Here is a 14,625-nt window from a genome sequence, read left to right on the forward strand (position 1 = left end):
ACGTCTCCTCTCATGCTTTCCACCATGGCTGTTACTTAGTTCTGTGGATGAATATCATGCAAAAACAACAACAAAGTATCCCACAATTTTTCACATGCAGAGGAGAGAAATCCCCAGTGTCACACTTGGAAGAAGTAACGCACTTGCCAGTATGGAAAAGGGGAAAGGTTTAGTAAAAGATGGGATAACCGTAGGCTACAATGAAAGAAGTGATATCAGTTGTTGGAACTTAAGCAGCAGACTTGTTTTTGTGACTTAATGTTGACGGAAATTAAACGCGTAGAAAGGTACTTAGATCGTTCGTGATGAAACCGACTCAAAAAACCATGCATCCACGAATATGAATACCGTAGATTGTATGAACATTTTGAAAGAGCAACAACAAAATAATAATGCAGAGGTTAGCAATCCCCATGAACAGGCCAACCACATGTCAGCTGACCTACACTAGATTCTGGAAAGGAAGAATTTTCACAAATGACCAACATGTATAGCCTTTGTAGACTGTGAAAAAGGCAATTGGCTTGTGGTGCAAATCGATGCAGTGATCCAAGGGCTTCAAAAGCCAAGGCCTAACTGACAATGTAGAAGTTATAAAACCCATTTACAAAAAATGGAACAGCTACACGGAGATTGCATCAAGAAAGTATCACAATACATGAACCACAATACCTTGTGGATCTTGTCAAGGAGCATAAACCATCACGCAAACTCCGGTTATCCTCAGAACGACTTATAGCGAGACATCGTACAAAGATGGTCACTGCATCGTGTACTTTCAGATGGGTTTCTGCAGCAGTCTGGAACGCTCCACCTTCCAATATTAGGAAACCACTGAAGCTATGCACTTTTGAATCTATATTTAAAACTACTTTCTTTAGAACTGCTTTTTATGATAAGTGTATTGTCCTTCCCCCGCACCTCTGATAAGCGCGGTTGACTACGTATGGTGCGAAAGAGGTTCAAAATACAGGCAAATATAGACATTCTCTCTCTGTAGTTATTCACCCTGAAGTTAGAAATGTTTACAAATAAATACTTGGTAAAATAAAGGTATACACAAAAATGGGAAAAATATTCACCATTTAGGATTGAAGGTAGCCAGGGATAAAAAAATGATGAGAGGAACAGGAGGTTTTAGTGCTTTTGAAAAAGAGGAATTTAAACATGAAAAGCAGCACGCCAATGTTCTAACGAGAGCATAGTACCTGCGATGACGTATGGATTGAAATCATGGACACCGACAAAGAAAATGGAACAAAATAGAAAATTGCACATGGAAGTAGTAGAGATGCATGCTTGGCATTCCACTGTGAGACAGGCAAAAGGAATGCATGGATCAGGGAGAAGAAATCGAATTGTGGAGAAATATTTTCTAGGTTTGGGCAGGACAAATCACTCAAAGGAACGATGGTTAACGGATGAGACTGGCGACATAAAGGCAACAAAGGATCGAAAACTCACCAAGAAAACAACTTCTGTTGAGATTAAGTGATGATATCAGCTCATGTGGAGAAGTGAGATGAACTGTGGAATCATAAGATCGTGTGGGATGGCGACGGCATTAGGATACCTTCATCCAACAGTGGATGAAGATGATGACGAATGTTCGTAATGATGAGTTTGTAAAAAAAAAAATTCTAAATTAGCGAGTGAATCGCACTTAAGGTTCACTATATTCTGTATACAAATGCCACAATGTGGCATTATTCACTTGATTGCTTTCATTTAAATAGTTTTAATTCATTTAAAAGTTTGATTTTATGTAAAATGGCAATTAATAGAATAATTGCAGTTCTTTTTATGTTATTTACAAAGCAATTTTCCTCTATCACCTTGAGATACGGGTCGCATTTTGATGCTGTGCAGATCCACTCCTGTTGCTTTTCTTTAATTGGCCAATTTCGAAAATTATTCATATGGTGATAAGCTGTAAATATTTAAGCTCAGGAAAGTTTTAACTGACAATTCCAAAATTGCAAATCACAAACTTTCTAAAAAGAGCCTTATTTTTTATGTTACATGTGATTTTATTGCACATAAACACTACAATGCATGCATTGCTTAACTGTTAGTGGCTGAATACAAAATCAACTGCAGGACCCCTCGTAAATGCCAGTAACGTTCGTGCATATCATCATAATAAATCCAAAAATCCATGTATAATGATATGTCCTTGGTAGCATGACACAACAGAAGTGAAGGTTTCCTGACAAAAGAACATGAATGACTTCCAATGTTTATATATAGACATTATTGGATGCATGCGGTCCGTAGGCAGTAATTGGCTTTCAGGGTGTCGGTGGAATGAAACAGCTTTGGGTATGAGCAGTAGGGGCCTTTCACTGAGGGCAGTGGAGCAGAACACACAGTGATGACACCGCAGAGTGTCAGGTCGCTGTGTTCCCTTGAGCGGGCGAGCTCACAGCGTGACGCCGGGGAGAGTGGTTGTAGTGTAGTGGTGGTGTTGACGCGCACCGACAGTGAGAGATCACGGGGCGGCGCGGGGTGCGTGGTTGTGCGCGCTGACACAAGGTGGGAAATAGGATCGTGGGCAGCGCGCAGTGATTGGTCAACTGGGGTGGGTGCTCTCAGCGACGTCCGCATGAAGGACTATAAAGGGGGACGCGCGGGAGCACTCGGGGAGTTGTTAACCAGTTGAAGATCGAAGACGGAGTTGAAGAGGTAGGGCCCTGAGACCCCTAGTCCCGCTGTCCTTGTAAGGGCCGGGACCCTGTGTGGCTCGGAGGCGAGACTGTGGGACCCGTGGTCTGACGTCCATGTGGGACGAGGCTGTGGGACCCAGAGTCGAGACGGACACCCCAGCCGGGTGGGTTCCGAGAAGCTACGGGGCGTAAGAGCCCGTGTGGGTGTAGCCAGGGGAATCCCGTGGGTTAGGCTGCAGTTAGCCACCCGTGTAATATAAGTTGGTGTTAATAAAGAGTGTGCTACCCGTAAGGTCGTCTCCCGCCAAGTTACTACATTACAACTGGCGTCAGAAGTAAACCTGTCTTCAAAAGGATGGATACTAGGAAGACTACCCGTACCCACAAGCGAGATCGGGAAGACGACGGCGTACCGGAGCCACAAGCCTCGGAAGGCGAGGACGAAGAGTTGCCGCCGATGCAGCACTTCGCGGTGATGGCCGACGCTCCGCTCGCCTCCGACACCGGCCTACAGGATGCACACTCCCGCCTGGCGGAGTTGCTGTTCGCCGCCGCTTCAATTTTGGCAGAAATCACCGTTTCAGCAGGCGGGAGGACGACTACGAGGTTGGAGGAGGGAGCGCGGCCGGAGGGATCCCGCCAGAACGCGCTCCGCGCCGAAAGTTTTAAAATTGGCGCCATCTTTGAGGGTCCACCATCGATTGGCGGGAAGCGTGGACACCACGTGGTCGGGGACCTCCACTCTACACAGCCCGCGTCATCGGCGCGCGCCAAAACTCTCCACCATGCGCCTGCCGACGGAGCCGACATTTTCGTCAACCACAGCGGCGCGCGGGAAAAGCATTCATCGGAGGACGACGACCAGGTCTTCCAACAAAGACTGCCCGCGCTGACGGCGTTCAAGGCAGACGGGGGCGACTGGGGGGCCTTCCAACGAAGGTTCCTCGCACATCAAGAGGTCGTCCCGTTCAACGCTCCAGGCCGCGCTACATCTCATGGCTAAGGTGTTCGGACCGCCCTCGACCTGTCGCCACCAGTTCTACGAACGGCGTAAGATGGTTGGAGAAACTACGCTCGCCTATCGCATGGCGCTGCTCGCCCTGGCGGACGCCGCTTTTCCCCGCATGGACAAGGAGGGGAAGGACGCCATGGTGACAGAGCAGCTGCTGGCGTTGGCTCACGACCTGGAAGTCCCCATCAATACGGCGGATGAAATGGACATCTGCTCCTTGGGGGTTGCTACAGGTATCCACGCACACGAGGTCCTCAAGCGCAAGCGGGCGGTCGTCTGTGCATCGGCGGGGATCGCGACACCTGCCCCGACGGTCGCCGAGCCTCAGACTGCTACGGCTCGGGAGGAGGCCTTCACCGTGTCGAGACCGGGGGAGTGGAGATCGGGAGGTCGTTCGCCCATACGATCGTCCCGCAAGCTGGAGCAACCGAAACCTACGACGTCCCTCGTCATGTGTTACAACTGCAGCCTTTGGGGTCGCGTCCGGGTGCCGGGCCCCGCGTCAGCGCGCCACGGGACCACGTCCGGACGACGACCAAGGCCCCAAGTCGTCCCAGCTAACCCCGGCAAGTCGCGGCACCCCACACGCTCGGTCCACATACACGGCACACTCGGGTCGCCGCTTCGCGGTGGGGGGACCGCGTATGGGTACCGGGGATTTGGTTCGGCGAGGGGGGTTCGTACACGCCCCGGGAGCAGTTAAATGGTCCGAGTTGGCCCACAGGATAGTGGCTGCGTCGGCCGGGTCGTCCGTAGTAACGGGTTTTATTGACGGGGTTGAGGTCCGGGTGCTGGTGGACACGGGTGCGTCGGCCACTATCATTTCGGACCTTATTTATAACATCCTCCCCGTCCAATGTCGACCCCTTTTTCCGGTGGACGTACCGTTTTACGCGGCGAACGGGGGTTCTTTGGGAATCATCGGACAGATTCGGGCGACTATTTGTATTGGCGATATCAAATTGGCGGGTCCTATTTTTGTGTCATCATCTCTGGCAGTTCCTTGTTTACTGGGTACGGACTTTCTGGCTAAAATGTCCATTAAAATTCTCATCGATCAGGCCTGCATTGAGCTTCCATCGGGTCGGCGGGTTGCATTTTTAACGAGTCCTACCAAAATACGCACGGTTTGTGCTACGGTTCAGGCGCTGGCAACTCAGACTGTGCGGGTGCCCCCGGGATCGCAAATGTTGGTACCCCTTCGATTGCGAAAACCCCTCGGGGTGGATGCGGCGGAACAAGGTGTTCTGTTGGGGCCGTCAAACAGAGCTGTTGGGGGCCTCGACTTTGCGGTAGCTCAGACCATGGTGCGGGCGGACAGGGATCCGTTCGTTATGGTTCTGAATACGGGGTCGCGGCCAGCTGTAATTACACGGGGCACAGTGCTGGCTCACGCGGCGCCGCTACCCGTCGATGAACAGCTCGTTGCACATGCGGATTCTAGCCTCGATACGCATCCTCCATTGGAGGAGGGGACAGAATGGTTGGACTCGTTGTGTGCTGGGTCTAGTAACTTGTCTTGTGTGCAGTTGGGAGCGTTGAGGGGCCTGCTACTCGAATTCGCTGACGTGTTTAGCAGACACAAGTACGATATTGGCTGCACGGACCTGTTGCGCCACCACATAGCGACGGGTGACGCGGCCCCTATTCGGCAGAATCCCTTCCGGCTCAGCCCAGTCGAGAAGGAGCATGTGCAGTCGGCTGTTAATGACATGTTGGCTGCCGACATCATTTCGCCCTCTTCCAGTCCGTGGGGTGCTCCCATCGTCCTTGTTAAAAAAACAGGACGGGTCCTTGCGGTTTTGTGTGGATTTCCGCCACCTAAATAAAATCTCGATGGCCGACGCGTATCCACTCCCCAGGATGGATGAGTCGCTGGATGCCTTGGCGGGAGCACAGTTTTTTTCGACGCTTGACCTGCTTTCGGGATTTTGGCAATTGCCCCTCGATGAGGAATTGAAACCAAAGACCGCTTTCCGGACACCAGGAGGCCTATTTGAATTCAATCGATTGCCCATGGGCTTACATTCCGCTCCCGCCACGTTCCAGAGGCTCATGGAATTGGTTTTGTCAGGACTCCAGTGGGACACCTGTTTGATTTACCTCGATGATATCGTTTTCAGCCGGGCTTTCGAGGAGCACCTCCAGCGATTGAGAGGGGTGTTCCTCAGGATGCGTTCCGCTAAATTAAAATTTAAACTGGCTAAATGTAACCTGCTTCGGGAATCGGTCAGGTACTTGGGGCATATCGTTGGCCGTTCAGGGATCTCTACAGACCCTGCTAAGACGCACTGCGTCAGCTCATGGCCAAAGCCAACCTCAGTCACTGAAGTCCGCAGCTTCATAGGATTCGCCTCCTACTACCGCCGTTTTGTCGAACATTTTGCCACCATGGCCAGGCGCCTACACGCTCTGACGGCTAAAGGGGTAAGGTTTCACTGGGGGCCGGAAGAGGAGGCTGCGTTCTGCTCCCTTCGGGATGCCTTGGTGCGGGCTCCTCCCTTGTGTTACCCCGATTTCACGCAACCGTTCCTGCTTGACACGGATGCCAGTAACACGGGTATCGGGGGAGTGCTCTCACAGGTGGTCGGGGGGGTCGAACGGGTGGTCGCCTACGGTAGCAGAGTTTTGTCACCTGCGGAACAACGCTACTGTGTGACACGTCGTGAATTGCTAGCAATCGTTTTTTTTATACAGCAATTCAGGCCGTATCTCTACGGCCGTCATTTTACTGTTCGTACGGACCACGCGGCTCTCCAATACGCAATGCGGGTGGCGCAACCCTCCAGCCAATTGTCCCGATGGCTGGAGGTCCTCCAAGACTACCAATTCACGACGATTTACCGTAAGGGATTGCGGCACTCGAATGCGGATGCCTTGTCGCGGTTGTCGCCTCGCTCGGAATGCGCATGTCTTCTGGGATCGGCGGGGTGTAAACCCCCTGTCACCGTCCCCGCGGAAGTTTTGCTCGCCGCCACTGACGCTCCGGGGGTCGACGCGCCCGCCGCTCCCACGGGCGGGGACTCGTTACTCGCGTTGCCTCTTATCGAGTGGGGCCGTCTCCAAATGGCCGACAGCTCCCTACTCACGTTGCGTCGGAAGGCAGAGGCTCCCGGGGGGGGGAAGACGCGGGTCGGTTCCTGGGTGGTCAGACAGGGCCTCCTGATGAAGTGGGACAATATGTCCCGGCGTCATACGCTCGTTGTGCCATCTGCTATGCGGGGTAGGGTCGTTCTGGCTGCTCACGAACGACTCATGCATTTGGGATTTCATAAAACGCTCGCCCTACTCCAACGGGACTATTATTGGCCGGGTATGGGGAGCGACGTGGCAAACATCCTCAAGGGATGTGTGGGGTGCGCTCAAAGAAAACCGCCACCAATAGCGGCTAATCCACCGCTACAATCCATTCAGGTTTCGCGCACGAACGAACTGGTTGCGCTCAACATCTTGGGGCCCTTTCCCGCTACACCTAGGGGTAACAAGTACCTACTGGTTGGCGTAGAATACTTCACCCGATGGCCCATGGCGTGGCCACTCGCCAACCAGTCGGCTGCGGCAGTGGCGGACGCCTTTGTCCAGGGCTATGTTTTGGACAAAGGCGCCCCCGAACGCTTGCTGATGGACCAAGGAAAGAATTTTTCGAGCGTTTTGTTGCGCGAGGTGTGCGACCTGTTGGGTACGAAGAAAGTGCATACCTCCCCGTACCACCCGCAGACTGATGGAATGGTTGAACGTCTAAACAGGACGATTACTTCTATTCTGTGCCAACAGGTCTGCAACGATCAGGTTGATTGGGACTTACAGGTACCTGGGGTACTCGCGGCCTATCGAATGGCCCCCCATGCGGCGACGGGGTTTTCCCCATTTTTTATCATGTATGGGCGGGAGGCCGATCCGGCCATGGATGTCCAACTGGGGATTTCCCAGCCACGTGCGAAATCTAAATTGGCCGACCACATCAAATTTAATATCGCCAAACTGGCTGAAGCGCGAGAGGCTGCGAGGTTGAATTTAAGGTCTCGCCAGATCGCTAACGAAAGATTGCATGCACGAAAGGTGTATACGCACGATTGGAAACCAGGCGATAAGGCCTGGCTGCACTGCCCACATGCACCGTTGGCTACGTCCCATAAATTGTTGAGACCATGGAGGGGACCTGTGGAAATCGTGCGTATTGCACGACCCCAGAGTATCCAGATTAAATGGGAAAAACGCCGTTGGTACGTACACCCCTCCCGGCTGAAACCCTTCGCGGCACCGCATGACCTCCCTTTGTGCCGTAACGACCGAGCGTGTGATGTGGCCGTCGACTCGGGGAGGGATGTGTCGCAGTCTGATCCTCACGTGTCTCCACCTGACCCACTCCCAGGTGTCTCGGACCTGACGGCTGTTGACCGTCGTGAACCGGAACCCCGAGGCACGCGCGGATCTCCGATGCCTGCCCCGTGCCTTCCTGGACTGCCGGCACCACCGGACGGTCAACCGCGTCTGGTGCCGTACGACGGACCGGCCAGGCGGACTCGTGCTAAGACACGACACTTTTCATGAAAAAAAAAAAAGAGGGGAGGGGCCGAGATTGCAGCTCGCCGCCACGTTCCCCTTCTGCCCGGTATAATGTCCCGTTCAAGGGGCGCTCGGAAATGAAGGGACGCTGCACGAGTCATTTTTTTGCATACACATTTATTGTTGTCGCTCGCCGGGTTGTACATATTGTTCTTGTTGTTGCGGTGGCATGTTCTGATTCTTGCGGATGGCGGAGTTCTTGTTGTGTTGTGTTGTTGTGATTGTTGCTTGTGTTACGGAGCACACACGGGGGGGGGGGGGGGGGGGTAATAAATTTTTTTTTATAGCAGCCGGGTCGGCTGCGAGCTATGTGGTAGGGGGTGATGTAGTGGTGGTGTTGACGCGCACCGACAGTGAGAGATCACGGGGCGGCGCGGGGTGCGTGGTTGTGCGCGCTGACACAAGGTGGGAAATAGGATCGTGGGCAGCGCGCAGTGATTGGTCAACTGGGGTGGGTGCTCTCAGCGACGTCCGCATGAAGGACTATAAAGGGGGACGTGCGGGAGCACTCGGGGAGTTGTTAACCAGTTGAAGATCGAAGACGGAGTTGAAGAGGTAGGGCCCTGAGACCCCTAGTCCCGCTGTCCTTGTAAGGGCCGGGACCCTGTGTGGCTCGGAGGCGAGACTGTGGGACCCGTGGTCTGACGTCCATGTGGGACGAGGCTGTGGGACCCAGAGTCGAGACGGACACCCCAGCCGGGTGGGTTCCGAGAAGCTACGGGGCGTAAGAGCCCGTGTGGGTGTAGCCAGGGGAATCCCGTGGGTTAGGCTGCAGTTAGCCACCCGTGTAATATAAGTTGGTGTTAATAAAGAGTGTGCTACCCGTAAGGTCGTCTCCCGCCAAGTTACTACATTACAGTAGCATAACAGCAAGTTTCTGAAACCAGCACAGCTTCTTAAAAGCTCTACAATTGTGGAGTGGAAGATATTTTCAGCGAATTAGTTTTTTAAATATATAAAACCAAACTCAATGTACAGAGTGTAATGCCAAAACTTAGATTTTTTTTAAAATGCTACGATGTCACTTTGAAATAAAGAATTCCATTTTAAAAAATAACGACTTGCTTGTTATTATGGAAGGTTTTTTTGCAAGTGATGCGACGAAGACGGAAGGCATTTACTTTATTTAGAGAAGGCATCAAAATTTCAAACATTTAACCAGCGCACACAGCAAGAACTCGATCAAAACTCAGCACTTACAATAAAACAGAGGGCTTCATGAAAATAACGTGACTCTGCACACAACTGACAGTAAACAATGGAGCGAGGAATACCGTACAACTGTGAAACAATGCTTAAATGTTGTTGGGGGTATTTGGCATTTAATGCTAACACTCATGAATTAATATCCTTGTGCCACAGATTGCCAGAAGTGGTTAACCCCGGTGCTGGGTCTGCGAGCCATGTACTTTTTGGGATATTTTACTTTCGGTGTTGGCACTGGTCTGATAGCCATCATTCCCAACATCTACTCCACGCTGGCACTGTGCACGGTGTTCGGGATCATGTCCAGCACGTTATACACCGTGCCCTACAGCCTCGTTGCAGAATATCATCTGGAGGAAGAGGTAAGTAGCTACAACCTCATCTCCCAGTAGCACGATTGCATGCAGATATGAATTTTTTTTTCTAAAAAAATATATATTTAATTTTATACTTATATTCTTGGGGTCTTTCGGTATATATATTTATGTTCCTTTGAATCACAAAGAATGTACAGGATAGAGTAAAACACAAACATGCAGTGCTTACCTGGACCTTTAACACAATTAGGATATAGATTGATTGAATGCTATAATCGACATAAATGTTTGCAAGTATCCGGGAGCGGACTTTTTCCCACTTTATTTTGGCTGCAGCATCATACTGTAGAGGCAAATTATTTGGTTTACCAATAATGACAACCATATTTGAAGTGTTTAGCATGAACATTTAAACCATTTTTCACTTAATAATGATCTATGCGTATAACCAACTATATACTAGTCCATCATAAAAAATAAAATCTGAATCAGTATAAGCTTTCCAGCCCTTCTAGAACATTAGAATTTGGTTCAATCGGTCAGTCAGTAACGATAATCTATGAATTTAAGTAGTCCATATAAAGAACAAACAGCTGTAGCTCGGAATATCCCCGTGCCCCCCCCTCCACCCACCAATAATGTGAGCAACCTGCAGTAACTGCTGGGGTGGCGCCTCCCTTGCTACGGCGCTGGGAACTGATGGAGACTTCAGTTCAATATTTCCCATTAAATGCGACATGGAAAACATATACAAAGGCTGCTCATAACATTTTCAGAGATGCCCAATTATGTATATGAATATGGGCAAGCAGCGTGAATTGAAGGCAGACAAATTAAATATTCTGACATGTCCAACGGCGAAAGAGCCTATGTTACAGCATCGGATGCATGACTAAATTCATTAGCAATGCATTTGGTAGTATTGCTTCATTACAGGGTTTGGAAATATACATACCATCAGGCCCGCACATTCCATTATTAAAAATCTGAAAACGTGGTATGAGGATTGATAAACACGGCCCCACTGCAACGGTTCAGGGATGTTCAAGATTTGGAAGAAATTACAGATCGGTATCACAACTGCCTGCATGTGAGAGATAGCGCCATGGTGCCGAGATGTTAACTACCTCGCCTGGTACGCAGGACGTCGTGGGTTCGATCCTGACCCTGACGGCCTGCTGTATATTTGGAGTTTGCGTGTCTCTCTCTCCCCGTAGTCGCGTGGATTTTTCTCTGGGTCCTCCGGGTTTCCCCTCCACATTTAGAAACATGCGTTTGGTGTATTTGGCTGCTATAAAAATGTCCACACAATAAGACGACACTCCGTTGAGCTATCATTTGCGGTCAGGTTGCTTCTGAAAACTAGCTTTATAGTAGCTCAGTGGACCTTGCCTGGTAAAATAAAACGTAGTTATCAGCTTGGATACGACAGGAGACCGATTCTTAAGAGGGGAGACTTGAAGATGTAGCACCATTATTATTACTTATATTATTACGAAGATAGAAATACTAGAAGCACGTTGTTTGTGAGCAGATGGTTAGTGTGCGTAATTATGTTATTGCGTTTTTGCAAAGACCACATCAACCTAAATGCATCTCTTAGCGGACATTGGAGTCGTACGTATGTTGAACTTCTTTTGCACCGTATCTAACCAACTGTGCAAATTAGAGGTGTGTTGTGCTAATCAGAGCTGCGGTGCTCATCGAAAGGTGGAGTTGATCACCGTGGCTTTGCCAGGCCTTGGGGCTTTGAGATGGCCAGGAGATGGCAGTGCAGATTGTTTCCCCCTCTTGTTGGTTTACTTCCACATGGCAAAATTCATTAGCAATCCACAAGAAGCCAAGGTGCGCATTCATGGTATTAGGCCAACCATCGCAATACAGGTCCCTCCGAAAAAAAATAGACACTCAGTGAGGCTTCCCTGGGTACATATTTGGAATTATTATGACGAAGATGCTACAATTAATAAAAAAAACTGAATGATTTTACTGAAGCGTTCATGAATTGCAGTTAAAGTGTGAGTTTTTACTCTTGGAGATCAGTTGGTTCTGCCAGTGTTTTCAACAGCGGCCTGGCTCGATGTTGGAATAGTGTCCCAATAGCTATAAAATGTTATAACACATTCCTATTTTTCTGCAAATAATAATTACATGCTTTTGTCCATTCTAAAAGGCATACTCTTTTACAATTGAAAACATATTTAATAAAATTAGAAATCAATATATATGTGGTGAATGTAGTTGCCTCTAATGGCTGCAGGAGTCACACATTTTTAAAATCCTGAACTTGTACAATTTGTTGGCCAAGCACCCAAAGCAAAACAACTCTTTAAAAGAGTCTGGGTAAATAATACATTTTTCAACTTGGAATGCATACTCACTCGAAGAGAGAGAGGAAGAGAAAACGACTCACAAGTGTGAGGAACCACAGACAAGCAGCTAAGGCAGCCATGCGGTGCACCGGTGCCAAATTCCACCCTCCTCCGAAGCTCTGCGGTCCTCTATATATTAAGGTGTTATCAGCCAATAAATGAGTGTTTACATGAGGGAAGAAACTGGATCACTCAGAGAAAACCCATGAGTGTGAGTGGCAACACTCTATCCCCGTACAGATGGAACACCTGGAGTCCACATTTGCTGTACTGCATTATCCTGATAAGCTAGGGTATGGTACATTGACGCCCATGGGAAGGAAGATCCACAAAATGTGTCACGATCCGCTAACACTGACCTCCACAATGCTGGATTATAGACTTGTGCCAACACGGTGGCTCGGCACAGTCAATGTCAAACTTTAACCATATTTTATTACTGAATAGATGAGTAACAATACGATCTGCTTTCGCATTCCGTGCATTCTACTTTAGCTCTGACTCACTGTGTATATGGGGAAAGGCTTTGACGCCCATTGCTTTTCATAAGAAACTACTTTGACTTGACGATAGGATTTTAGTAGTGGAGCCAATTATTCAGCAGGTGTGGCAGTTGGATAGTCTCAGGCCTCTCCAGTGTCTCCTGACGCTATGAGGCTTATGAAATAAGGTTCCAAACCCATCATGTCATAAGCTGTTGTTTTCAGTGGATCCAATATGCACTCCTGAGATTGTCTGTCCTTCCATTTGTCCAAGGACTCTTCAAATATCATCACAAATATTCCAGAATGTCTGGACCAATTTCAGTGACAGTTAAAGCTAAGCTTACCAATACCATTGCCAGTTCTTCTGTACAGTTTTTAGATAAGGCAACAAAACACGGGAAAGAAAGTATTTTAAGAGGCGCACCAGTGTGATAAAGTGCATGTGTATTACAATGTGTGACATGCTGTGGGTATACACTAGGGCTGAACGATTAATCGATTTCAAATCGAAATCGCAATTGGAAACAATGCGCTTCGCAAATCGCAAAGGCTGCGATTTTTTGCAATTTGAAAAGTCCTATTACTTATTGGAATTGTTTTATTTTGTATTATTATAAATTTATTTATTTAACTTAACAATTCTATGTTTGATTATTCTATTTCAATAAAAAAATCATAATAAATACATGTTGGAAGCAATTAATATCTTTTAAATTCTCATCCTTGCATTAGAATATATCAAGCAGTTCATATTTTGATGGTGTCATGTGGTAATGCTCCATCACATGTTTTAAATCCGTTACACAGTGAATATTGAACTGAAGCTTGACTTTAAAAAATGTAATTGTAAATCAAATCGCAATATCTGTCAGAAAAGTCGCAATTAGATATTTTCAGCAAATCGTTCAGCCCTAGTACACACACAAACAATGTGTGAGGGTCCATTCCGCATGCCACATAATAATTATCTATTTTTATACAGCGCCTCATTGAAAGATCACAAAGCGTACATGTGTAACATGTCAACACCCCGTAAAAAAACATTTCAAAATTCTAAATATCTTTACAAAATAATGCAATGAATGTGAACGTATTGCACACGTACAACCCTCTCCTCCATGCCCTCCCCCATATCCCTCCATCGGCCACTCCACGTTCGACGTCGGCAAACCGGTCACGATCGTACGACGAAACAACAGCAACCGCCATTCGCCGCTTGTCCGAGGCCATGTGCACCTTGAGGCCACGTGAAGTGTCGAACGCCCGCTGGCAGGAGGTCACGGGGCAGACCCAGCAGGTGCCACGGGTCAACTGTCTGAGATGACCGAGATGACGACGAAACACACACGCACACGACTAAAAAAGCGTTCACCTGTGCCCACCCCCCGCCCGTTCCGTACTGCGTTGCGCTTTACAGATGGCGCAGCTCGACATCGTGCGCGAGTCTGACAGTGCAGTCCAAGTTGCGCACCGGGGCGCCGGCTTGGACTGCGCGGCGCTCACGTGCATGGTGCAGTTGGCGCAAATCCTGGTCGGCGCCGGCCTGGGCGCGATCGTCAACGCCGTTGGCAGCGTGGTGGTCGTAGCGATCTCGGGGTCGGCCGTCGCGCTCTTGGGCTGCGTCTTCATTGCTGTGTTCATCCGAAGCTGAGCCGTGATTTAAGATGATTCGTTTGGAATCTGTGTTCACACCAAACTCGACCACCTAACCTTTGAATGTATCCGGACAGCGAGCGGGGAAACTTTAGCCGCTTTGCTCGGCACAAACAGCACGCGTGTCAAATATTACTGAAGCGAAACGTGCCGTGACAATTATAGCAAAGTTCAGAGGCTTTGCATATTTTACACGGTTTATTCCTTGTTTCGTCAAATGGAAATGTTACTATTTTCGATTTTTTTTAATACTCCAGGTGTTATTTCATCTTTTTAATATACATACACACAAGGAATGTGTGTGAGTAAATGATTAATCCTGTAGTTTCCAAACTAGACGTGTAACAT

At 48.8% G+C, this 14,625-nt stretch overlaps 1 protein-coding gene across 1 annotated transcript in view; it reads left to right on the plus strand.

The window, feature by feature from the left end:
• SLC45A2 (solute carrier family 45 member 2) overlaps positions 1–14,317 on the plus strand; it is a 28,850-nt gene extending 14,533 nt beyond the window's left edge. Inside the window, exons 6-7 of the mRNA XM_078861870.1 lie at positions 9,607–9,812; positions 14,042–14,317. Of these exons, the coding sequence (XP_078717996.1) occupies positions 9,607–9,812; positions 14,042–14,275 (440 nt within the window). The 3' untranslated portion in view covers positions 14,276–14,317. The remainder of the gene's footprint in view (positions 1–9,606; positions 9,813–14,041) is intronic.
• The last annotated feature ends 308 nt before the right edge of the window (positions 14,318–14,625 follow it).

Source organism: Lampetra fluviatilis, chromosome 13 (assembly GCF_964198595.1).
Source record: "Lampetra fluviatilis chromosome 13, kcLamFluv1.1, whole genome shotgun sequence".
Classification (NCBI taxonomy): Eukaryota; Metazoa; Chordata; class Hyperoartia; order Petromyzontiformes; family Petromyzontidae; genus Lampetra; species Lampetra fluviatilis.